Source organism: Malus domestica, chromosome 13 (genome assembly GCF_042453785.1).
Source record: "Malus domestica chromosome 13, GDT2T_hap1".
In the NCBI taxonomy this organism is placed as follows: domain Eukaryota; kingdom Viridiplantae; phylum Streptophyta; class Magnoliopsida; order Rosales; family Rosaceae; genus Malus; species Malus domestica.
In genome coordinates, this window is record NC_091673.1 from 33,938,011 (window position 1) to 33,950,369 (window position 12,359).

The 12,359-nt window shown below is 38.5% G+C and overlaps 1 protein-coding gene across 1 annotated transcript; it reads right to left on the reverse strand.

The window, feature by feature from the left end:
• Positions 1-441: 441 nt before the first annotated feature.
• On the reverse strand, positions 442-6,203 carry LOC108171293 (uncharacterized). Its single transcript, XM_029091650.2, has 3 exons — positions 2,981-6,203; positions 847-2,108; positions 442-739 (listed from the first exon to the last, which is right to left on the reverse strand). The coding sequence occupies exons 1-2, from the start codon at positions 3,919-3,921 to the stop codon at positions 2,027-2,029; spliced, it is 1,023 nt and encodes a 340-aa protein (XP_028947483.1). The 5' UTR covers positions 3,922-6,203; the 3' UTR covers positions 442-739; positions 847-2,026.
• Between the last annotated feature and the right edge of the window lie 6,156 nt (positions 6,204-12,359).

The following is a 12,359-nucleotide window of genomic DNA, read 5'->3' on the forward strand; positions in this document are numbered from 1 at the left end:
AAGTTGAATCATTGGCGGCTGAAGTGATGAGTCTCAAGCAGGAGATTAGAGGGCTTAAGCATGAGAATAAACAGTTGCACAGGCTCGCACATAACTATGCTACAAACATGAAGAGGAAGATTGACCAGATGCAAGAATCTGATGGTCAGATTTTACTTGATCATCAGAGGTTTGTGGGTTTGTTCCAACAACATTTGCTTTAGTCTTCTGGGGCTGTACTGCGTAGTGAAGTTCCAAATGATCAACCTCTGATACCTCCTCCTTATGTAGCTCCGCCGACTACTGAGACCTCTCCCAAACAACCTTTGTGAACGCTCCCTCTTGTATTTTTCTATCTCCTGTTTATTTTCCACGAATTTTAATGTGAAAATACATTGCATATTTGTCAATGTCTCAAAAATAAACCCATACCCAAAAATAATTAAATGAGCAACAAATAAATAAAAAAAATGACAATCATGGCAAAATAAAAATGTAGAAAATGGAAGGTTTTTAGAAACACAAAACTAATTGTGGAGCGATTCAGAAATCTTCCTTATTTGAATACATGGGTTGCCTCCCAAGAAGCGCTTGCTTTAACGTCTTCCAGCCGGACGATACCTCCATTTAAGCTTGAACAGGGCCCACGGCATGGAGGGGTACATTCTCCACGACATGCTCCTCAAAGGCCTCATAATAGGCTTCAAACGATGCCCATTTACCTTGAATTCTTGTTGCGTCTTTAAACTTTGTATTTGGACTGCACCATGAGGAAAAACATTAGTAACCACAAAAGGACCAATCCCTTTGGAACACAACTTACTAGGAAACAAGCGAAGGCGGGAATTAAAGAGTAACACTTTCTACCCAATGAAGAATGATTTGCCTCGAATCATCTTGTCATGGAAAGCCTTCGTCTTCTCCTTGTAAATTCGAGCGTTTTCATAAGCCTCATGCCTAATCTCTTCAAGTTCATTTAATTTGAGCTTTCTATGAATTCCAGCGGCATCAAGGTCTATGTTGAATGTTTTGACGGCCTAATGCGCCTTGTGCTCCAATTCTACGGGAAGATGGCATGGTTTGCCATAGATGAGCCAAAATGGGGACATGCTAAGGGGTGTTTTATATGCCGTACAACATGCCCACAACGTGTCCTCCAAATGCAAGCTCCAATCCTTCCTTGTTGGCCCAATGGTCTTCTCTAGAATCTGCTTGATCTCCTTATTAGACACCTCGGCTTGCCCATTGGTTTGAGGATGATAAGGTGTTGAAACCTTATGTTTGACATTATACTTCCTCAATAGCGCCTCAATGGTTCGATTGCAAAAGTAAGAACCTCCATCACTTATGATTACTTTTGGCATTCCAAACCTTGCAAATAGGTTAGTTTTAATGAAATATGCAACTACTCGAGAATCATTAGTTCGGATGGCTTTTGCTTCCACCCATTTCGACACATAATCCATAGCAAGTAAGATATAAAGGAAGCCATGTGAGGAAGGGAAATGACCCATAAAATCAATACCCCAAAAGTAAAAAATTTCAACATTGAGGATGGAAACGTGCGGCATTTGATCCCTTGCACTTATATTTCCTGTTCTTTGGCATTTATCACATGTTAAGCAAAAAAATCTAGCATCCTTAAAGATACTAGGCCAATAGAACCCACATTGTAACACCTTAAGTGCTGTTCTTTATGTGCCAAAGTGACCACCACATGCATATGTATGAAAAAAGTTTAAAATGGAATGAAACTTAGAATCATGCACACATCGACAAATATTCTGATCCGGGCAATATTTCCACAAATATGGATCATCCCACACATAAAACCATGCATCATTTCTAAGCTTATCACGTTGGTGTCTAGTGAGAGTGCTTGGAATTTGTTAAGTTTACCAAATCAGCATACCAAGGTTCACTTACCTTAATGGACATCAATTGTTCATCAGGAAACGTTTCAGCAATGGGTAGGGACTCCTCCTTATGCATCATACGGCTTAGGTGGTCAGCCACCACGTTTTCACTTCCTTTTTTGTCTCGAATCTCAATATCGAACTCTTGAAGAAGTAATATCCATTGAATTAGCCTTGGCTTGGCTTCCTTCTTGGAGAGCAAGTACTTTAGAGCTGCATGATCAGTGAAAACAATTACTTTAGTACCAATTAAATATGATCAAAATTTGTCTAAAGCAAAGACAACAGCAAGAAGTTCTTTTTCTATTGTGGAATAGTTTAATTGGGCATCATTCAACGTCCGTGACACATAGTAGATGACATTCGGCCTCTTATCCTTCCTTTGTCCTAAAACAGCCCCTAAAGCATAATCGGATGCGTCACACATGAGCTCAAAAGGAAGGCTCCAATTCGATGGAACAACAATGGGAGCCGTGGTCAGCAACTCCTTGAGTTGTTTGAAGGATGCCGTGCACTCCTTATTAAAGTCAAACACCACATCTTTTTTAAGGAGACAGCAAAGAGGTTGGGAAACCATTGAGAAATCTTTCATAAATCTTCGATAGAAACTTGCATGTCCAAGAAAAGAACGAACCTCTCTAACCGAAGTAGGAGAGGGTAAGTGACGTACAAGATCGATCTTTGATTTATCAACCTCCATTCATTTTTCAGAGATGATATGTCCTAAAACTATGCCTTGTTTAACCATGAAATGACATTTTTCCCAATTGAGAACAAGGTTAGTTTCGACACATCGTTTTAAGATCAAAATGAGATTATGCAAACAACCATCAAATGAATCACCAAAAACGCTGAAATCATCCATAAAAACTTCAATAATCTTCTCAACATAATCAGAAAATATGCTCATCATGCATTTTTGAAATGTGGCAGGTGCATTACATAAACCAAATGGCATACGGCGATAAGCAAATGTACCAAAGGGGCATGTGAAAGTGGTTTTTTCTTGGTCCTCCGGTGTTATGAGAATTTGATTATAACCAGAATAACCATCAAGAAAACAATAGAAAGCATAACCCGCTAACCTCTCAAGCATTTGATCAATGAATGGCAAAGGGAAGTGGTCCTTCCTAGTGGTGGCGTTGAGCTTCCTATAATCGATACACACCCTCCAACTTGTTTGGATTCGAGTAGGCACAAGCTCATTTTCAGCATTTGTCACCACAGTTACTCCGGATTTCTTTGGAGCACATTGAACGGGCGAAACCCAATGACTATCAAAAATAGGATAGATCACTCCATAATCTAAAAGCTTGATTATTTCCTTCTTCACAACTTCCATCATTGGAGGGTTGAGTTGGCGTTGAGCCTCTCGAGATGTTTTAGACCCCTCTTCCAAAAGTATGTGATGCATGCAAGTGGTGGGACTGATTCCTTTTATGTCGGCCAATGTCCACCCAATTGCTGTTTTGTATTCCCTTAGCACCCTTACCAACTTGTCCTCCTCTTGTGCCGTGAGTGTGCTTGAGATGATGACGGGCAATGTCTCATCATCGCCCAAGAAAATGTACTTTAAATAGCTTGGCAATGGCTTAAGTTCAAGTGTAGGTGGCTGCATAACTAAGGGAAATAACTTATTAGCCGAAACTGAAATGGAAATTGGGTCCAAAAACTTACCAAATTGTAGTGGCAATGATTCGAGGGCAGTCACCATCCCAATCACGTCTTCATTAGGGGGCACGGTAAGGGAAAAATCATTCATGCCGTGGGGATGCATGGTTACTGCTTCATTATTTTGAATGTCCATTCCTCGTACAATGACCAATTCAAATGTATCGTCATTCAATTGTTCAAAATGGTCCTGCGCCAAAGAAGCAAATACATCAATAGAAAAACATGGGTGATCCTCACTAGGATACTTGATAGAATCAGAAAGATTGAAATTGATAACTTCCCCATCAAATTCCATCGTCAAAGTTCCATTAAACACATCAATCTTAGTACGGCAGTTTTCATGAATGGCCATCCAAGGAGGATGGGTAATGTAGGGTAGTGGTCCGACTCGTCCATTTCAAGCACGTAGAAATCCACTGGAAAGATTAAGTGATTGACCTGGACTAAAACATCTTCCAAAACTCCCTTTGGATAGGCATTAGATCTATCGGCCAATTGTATAATCACACCATCCTTTTTCAATTCGCCTAAGTGCATAGATGCATAGATTGAATAAGGCATGACATTTATAGATGCACCTAAGTCTAACATGGCAGATTCAAAATGAATATTCCCAATTACACAAGGAATGGTAAAACTACCCGGATCCTTGCATTTAGTGGGCAGTTTACGCTGTAAAACAGCAGAGACATTTTCACTTACCTTGACAACCTCCTTGCTCGAAATTCTCTTCCTAGTTGTGCAAAGTTCTTTCAAAAACTTGGCATACCTTGGAACTTGCTTAATTGTATCCAAAAGTGATATATTGACTTGAACTTTTCTAAACGTTTCCAAAATATCCTTTTCCGCGTCCTCCTTCTTTGATTGCATAAACCTACGAGGAAATGGTACATTTGGAGGAACAACGTTAGAATTAATCAAAATTGGAACTTCCTTACCTTTGTTGGCCGAATTGGATGGCTTAGGAGCTTTTGGGGCCTGCGGCAAAGATGTTTCCACCCTTGCCGTGGGGGTGCTTTGCCCCTCCTCTTCAATTATCAACTCTTCAACCTCGTTGGAACGTGAATTGGACGGTTGGGGATCAGATCCAACTTGTTTTCCATTTCGCAAACTTATGGCTTTTGCAGATTCGAATCCTCCCTTCGGGTTGACAACGGTTGAACTAGGCAACTTACCTTGCTCTCTGAATTGTCCTACAAACTCTGCAATCTGCCCAATTTGCTTCTCCATTTGGTCCACCCTTTTGTCTTGGTTTTGCATTGCTTTGGCTTGATTTTCTTGCCCCTGAGACAAATTGGTGAGTAACTTAAGAAGTGTGTCATTATCTAAAGATGTACCTGAGGTGTTTTGGGCAGGTTGTTATGGGGCTTGTGTTGGTGCGTATTGCTTGGTATAGAAGCCCAAAGGTTGTTACCTAAAGCTTCCTTGTTCTTGGGGTTGTTGGGGCTCCCTCCACTTGAAATTTGGATGGTTTTTCCAACCTGGATTATACGTATTAGAATATGGATCGTTCCTTGGCTGGTTGTGGCCTTGAAATTCAATTGCATTGGCGCCTTCTCATCCACCATTTTCAATCAATTGAGGGCACTTTTCAGTGGCATGTCTTTGGATATAACACACACCACATACATTTGGTTTTTTCATCCTCATTCCTTCAGCCATCTGAGACACAATGGAAGTAAGATTAGCTAACTACGATTGAATGTCGGATGTGGAACTTACCTCATTCACTTGCTGTCGTGGGGTGTCCCTTTGACCAACGCCTTTATATTGTTGAGCATTCAATGCTCGGTTAGCAATTAAGGTCTTGGCAGCCATGGGTGTTTTGTCCACCAAAGCTCTTCCTGCTGAGGCATCTAGCATTTGTCGTTCAATTGGTAGAAGCCCTTCGTAGAAATATTGAAGAAGAAGCTCCTATTTCATCTGGTGCTGTGGACATGAAGCAACAAGGGTTTTAAAACGCTCATAGTAAGTGGGAAATGATTCACCTTGGTTTTGTTGAATGCCACTAATCCCTTTGCGTAGTAGAATGACTCGAGAAGTTGGGAAAAACTTCTTTAAAAATGCCCGTTTCATACTCTCCCATGATGTGACAGTTCCGGGGGCTAGCTCATACAACCAATATTTAGCCTTTTCTAAGAAAGAAAAGGGAAAAGCCTTCATTTTCAGAATGCTCCCATCAACATTCACAGGGGTCATGCTCGAACAAACAACCTCGAACTCCTTCAAGTGTTTATTAGGATCTTCCATGGACATCCCGTGGAACTTAGGAATGTGATGCAACAAACTTGATTTCAATTCGAACTCATCCGTCTTCCCTAAGGCAGCCAGGGGGTATTGGATGCATAGGGGAGCGGCATTGTCCAATCCCGAAGCGGAAAGCTCATTGATTGTTCGATTGTCCGCTGCCATGTTGGGATATTCCTCTTTTTCTTCAAGTGGATGTTCTTCAAACTCAGGTTTAGGAATAGGTGGGTTACGATCTTGCTGATTCCTATTCCTTCTCAAAGTCCTCTCAAAATCATCTTCAAAGTCCAAGATATGCTCACAAATCGGATGAGAACTCCGAGTCATAAACTAGTATCTAAAACAAGAAAACAAACAAGGTCAGTAACTAACATAAAAACACACGAAAATAAACAAAAACACAACCTAGACCTTCCAACATTTGCCTCAGGGATTTTCAATGAAACACGACATGTTAAAAATCATCATTCCCACAAATTTTGGTCATCTTTACACTTGAGCACATACTTAATCACAGTCACCACTTACTAGTTCACAATTAACAAACAACACTTTAGAGCTCTTTTTCATACTTTTTTTTTTTCTACCCGTGCCTTATTAAGGACTTTGGCACACACACACACACAAGAATCACTTCCCCCACACTTGCTTTTTGCAATACATTGATAAAAAAGGAGTTCATTTTAAGTCATGCTTTACTATGCTTCAAGAATAAGGGTATGGATGGTCCTAAAACTAGGCTAGGTAAGGATAGTGTGGGTTAACAAAGAACATAGGCTTAACAAGGTTCAACGGGGTTAAACTTAAACACATATTGAAATAGGGGTATGGCAATTTGGCTTTGGTGGTCACTACACAACTTCATCTTGAATATGTGTTATGCAAATCAATAGCATGCTTTGAATGAAATAGGCATGAGTTCTAGCATTTGGAACTAAATGATGAAACACCTTCTAAGTAGCAACCAAGCAAAGAATAATGAGATCATGCAACGACTTTAGAACACAATGGTGCACAGATTATTAACTCTCCAACTAAACGTTTTAGGCTCAAGTCTCACAAGGTTGTAGCATTCATTTGAGTTCTTTCCTTCAAGCATGTTACAAAAACTGAATTTCCCTTTATGATTACAGGTGAATTTATAAATTATAACCACAACCAAGCATACACCAAAGAGTAAATCAAATTTTCATCCATGTTTATATCTTTCTTTAACAGTCATGTACTTAAAAACCAAATCCTCATCATTGTGTTGGAAGGTACCCTAAGACACAAATAAACACACAAAAACAACTCTTTTTGAGTTTTTCAAAACAATTTTTCAAATTTTTATGAGATTTTCGGATTTTTATGTCAAAACACACTAAAACACTCCAAAACAGCAAGGAACAACACTAGAAGTAATGGGTGATAAACTCCTACGAATTTCATGGAAAACAACGAATTTCATGCAAAACAACTTGGTTAACAATTTGATAGGTGCATATTTATGCAACTTAGTTAGCTTGTTTCTTGGCATTTACTTAGTTTAATTCTAGTTATTTTAGTACTTTAAGCTATTTTCGTGTGTTTGTAGGTTCAAATAACAAAGTTGGCAACAAAGTGCTATTTGGAGCATTTTTGGGCCAAGATTGGATAGTGCAAGCATGGAGACATGAGGATGGACGTTTTTTAAGATTAGAAGGCTAGAAATCAGCATGTGTGTGTGCAAGTGTGTTGACCTACAACTACAAACATTCATACACGGCATGGGTAGAAAATATGTTGATTGCTAGCTAAAATAATGAAGAACATATGTGTGTGCAAGTGTAATAGTTGGTACATGTGGAAATAAAGATAGAAAACAGCACACACACATGTAAAGAACAGAGAGACAACATTCATACATGGCATGGACTTGATTGCTAGCTGAAATGATGTTATGTGGAAATGATGATTACATGATAGCGCACACACATGAGAAGTGACTTGGAACACATGGCAAAGAGTGTAGAAAATCAAGTTTGAAGGCACATGGACAGCTACAAAGGGGTGTTATCCATCACATTTCCTTGCCCATGCCGTGCATCACCCTTGTCCCCTTTATTATTTCTGTTTTCATACACCATTACATTGAATCATTGCACATCCCATGTCCCCTTCACTCATCAAATTTCATTCACTTTTACCTCCACTACATGCACTCATTGATGCATCATTCCTTCACTTTCCTTGCCCATGTCGTGCATCATGAATCAACCTGCACCTATGACTCATTTCTGCACCATTCCACCTCCCTTTCCTTTATCTACCATATACACAATCATTCATGTTCCCTACTTGCATTCATAGTTGCAACACCACTCCATTTCACCCCCCATGTTTTGCATCATTACTTCACTTTCACCTTTGAATCATTGCTCACACCAACATCCATCCCTCCATGCCGTGCACTTCCTCTATAAAAGGAAGTGTGTGTGGCAGCCATTACATTCAGTTTTTGCTTGAGAATTCATCCCCATTCCAATACAACTTTCATCCAAACACATCCATTCATCTTCACATCCATTCCTCCATACAACCAAACCTTCAAACACTCACCAACACCTTGTGCCGTAGCAAAGGAAGGGAAGGAAAGTGCTTGGATTTGCATGTTGTCCAACTTGGATCGTTGGAGCGTTTAGATGTCTTCTTTCTTTTGTTTTCAATGTCTAAATTTGTTTATCGTTGCTTTGTAAGTATGAGGAACTAAACCCCCTTTAGCTAGGGGGGAATTCGAAACCATGTTCATGCTTGCAATATGATTTGATTACCTTCAGTTGTGATTCATAAGTTGTGAATTCAATTTACTTATCCATTTGAATTAAAACTGATTTGTGTATGTTGGTTGAGAGTGCACGCTTAATTTTCATGCATAAATCTGATGTGAGGATATAAGTGGAAACTAAATAAATATATAAAATATAAGTGGAAACAACGAAGCCAAGGTTTCCTTTTCTCCCTCATTACACAATGGCACCGCCAATGTTCAAGACTTTCTTTGACGATTTCTTGCCATTCCCGGCAAAGCTAAGCCTAAAAAATTCCCAAGATCTTCGTGGATCATGTTTAGAAGTACAATTAGGATTTTTTGAGATGTTTTGGTGTTATTTGGATGCAGAGATAACTCGGGGGAAACTTCCTCAGCTTTTCGACGAGGAACCCGGTCTTTGTAGGCATTTTTCTGCCAACTTTGGCTACGACTCAGTCTCATTTAGGTATATTTTGAATTTTGATCTCCCTAGCTTCATTTCGGCTTTTGAATGGATTAAAATGGTTGAGTTTTGAACCCATTATGGCCCTTTGAAGTTTTTCGGCCATCCCTTTACGAGTTCCGGTTTTCTTCTTCGCAGAAATCGGCCGACCCGTAGCCTAGATCGGGTCAACCCTACTTGATACAAAAAAATGCCAAACCCAGATCCCAACCAGGATCTATTTAGGAATCTGGCTGGAATATTTCATTAACTTCTAGTTAAGTTTAATAGAATATTCCCTTAAAGTTAACTGTTGACCATTAGTTGACTTTTGTTGACTTTTAAAGAATTTTCTCGAAATTCCTTGTAGGCTAATTTTGATGCCTCAAGTCCTTTTTTGGCATCCATTTAGTGAAATTTTGAAGTTTTAATGTAGTTGACTGCCTCGGCGGCTTAGTTGACTTTTTTGTTGACTTTTTACAAAATTTGCCCGAGACTCTTCTTAGGGTATTTCAACGTCCTAATTCCAAATCCACGTTCCGTTTTCCCAAATTTTATCATTTTAGTTGAGTTTTACGAATGAGTCTCATCATTATGCTTAGGTGCGATTACTCTTGGAGACTTCGGCTTTCCTAGTCCGAATAGCTGCGACCTCGCAAATATTTGTGAGTGAGTCTTTACTTTTAAATATTTTATATATTTATTTAGTTTCCACATATATATATATATATATATATATATTTTTTATAAAGTATCTTCTATGTATGCCCATATTACACTAATGTTTATAAGAATTAGCAAAATGATGGAATTTACGAAATTATGCTAAATCCTACAGGATGCACATACATGCATACTATTATGGAATTTTATTTACGGCCATGATTAATATTCTATTAAATAGTATTATGTCGACTAGAATTATAGATTTACCATTGTATCTGCTCATCGTGTGCTACACTGGTGTTAGTACTCACCCGGGTCAGGGCCAGTCTTCACGTGTATGTTCACATTGCACCGTACGCTCACTTTGGATCCATGCAGGTGCCAATCATATCCTAGATTGATATAGGCAATTAGGACTTATATGTGATGCGCCTAACGCCAATCTTCACGTGATTGTAGTTTTAGAATATAAATCATTATTACACCCATCATGTTCATGTCAAAATATCTTTGCATGAACTCGTGTGTCAACATATGTTGATGAACACTCGATATGATACGTTTGTTTATGCGATATATTGTGATTACCGGACGTTATGTGTTTATTTACGAAATATTGTGAAGTATTGCATTCTCGAGATATTACTGTCAACGGTGAGTATTTTCATACTTTACGTAGTATGTTATATTTGCAAACTATACTTGTTTTACAGTAAGGGGTTTTTATTTTTCAAAAACGTTTTACAAAACTTTATTTTCAGGCCCGCTCGCCCGTGTTTTTCACCCCTCCAGGTTTTAGTGGTAGAGCTCTTTTGTCGACGAGGATTCTTGGCAAATGTTAGTATAGGGGAGTACCTTCGATAGTATAATCCTTATCCTACTTTTACTGTACTTTGCTTATGCTCTAACATAACGTGTGAAATGAGTTCAATCTCACTCACATGTGCACTCTTGCATTTAGTCACTTTTAGGTTTAAATTTACTTGCATTTTCCACATCACCACTACACCTTGTGTCTTCGTCACCTTCCTGGTGTTGGCCAGCAAGGCTCGACTCGAAGTCCAAGTGGACATTCTGGGTTGGTGTGTGTCAATATAGATTTGGAAGATTTTAGAAGATTCATATAACATATTGCTATGGATTTTGATAGACTTTGCAACTTTGAATCTTTACCATCAAATAAATCAAAGGGTGATAAATGTATCTTCAGCTAACCAAATTTTGAAAACAAATACAATTTCGTTTGATTTTCAACAAATACAAAATTGGGCATGAGATAAAATGATCCTTATAACAAGTCTCTGAAATTTTTAATTTTCGACAAATACAAAATTAAGCATGAGATAAAGATTACTGGTTTGAAGGAACCCAACAATGAAATGAGACATGCCGACCACACACTATACCAATTACCAATTACCAATTACCAAACAAGCTGATGAAGGAAAACGATGAACCCAACATCATATTTATCCTTAAATGACTTAAATGAAGGAACCCAGCAACCCATATACAACCCATATGAGAAATGATGCAACCTAGCATCCTATTTATCCATAAATGATGCAACCCAGCAATGAAAATTGAAGAAAAAATTGCAGGGATGAAAGAAGAAGAGCAAACAAAGTGGCAGGAGACGAAGAGAGAGCCATATTTGAAATTCTATGGGGTGAGATAGGATTCTAATTGGTCTTGGTTATATATACTTCTTGCTCTCAAATCCTACAATATCCACAACATAATGAAATTCTACAAAATGCTTAATTTTTTTTAATACACCTAGATTTGGGTGGACTTTAAAAATAACTATTAAAATTTCGATTGATTACACCTAGATTTGCATGGATTCTAAAAATCATTTAAAATATGTTAGTTGACTACTCCAGGATTTTAAATTTTTTTAAATCCCCTCAAATCTGAGTTTGACTACACCCTCCTTATAATCAAATTTATTGCATATGTGGCATATTTTTATAGAGTGTTGAGTCTCACATATGTTTCTGTAGGCCATCTATAAGTTTGGGGGCCAAAAGAGAGTCCAGAAATCAAAATGGAATGAATTTTATGGGGAATAAAGTGGTGACTTTTGAGTTACAAGGGCAAAGTAAGATCAAAACGAAGTTTCAGGGGCATAGCTAAAAATAAGTTATAATTGACTCGAACTTTTTACATATCATTTATATGTTATGACTTTGTCACCTTTTAGGTGTCGACTAGCATGCCTCAATTTCGGTTTCCACTTAAATATTCGGATTAGGGTGTGCCATTTTGCATAGCAGAACACTGGTGCGAAAATTACATCCACAAATCGGTGGTTTCAATGAGAATTTGAGTAATACTTAATCGTTCTTGAGGTAAGAAATTATATATATACTAAACGCCTAACTATCTGGTTAATTCCCTTTGTATCCTTTTTACTGTTCATTCGCCAGTGTTCTTCCGTTTTTACCCTTTGGTTGTTCTTTAAGTTTAGCTTTTTGTGTTTATTATACAGTAAAATGGCGTTTTTGTCCCTGCTGTGCGATAGAAATCTCCCGATTTCTTCAAGAAGTCGAGCCCCTGATATCCACGCATCCTCTGCTTCTATGAGATGTCGACGCGTTGCATGGTTCCAGAAGTTCTCGAGCCTTCCTTTTTTGATTTCGATTTCGATCTTTGCCTCACA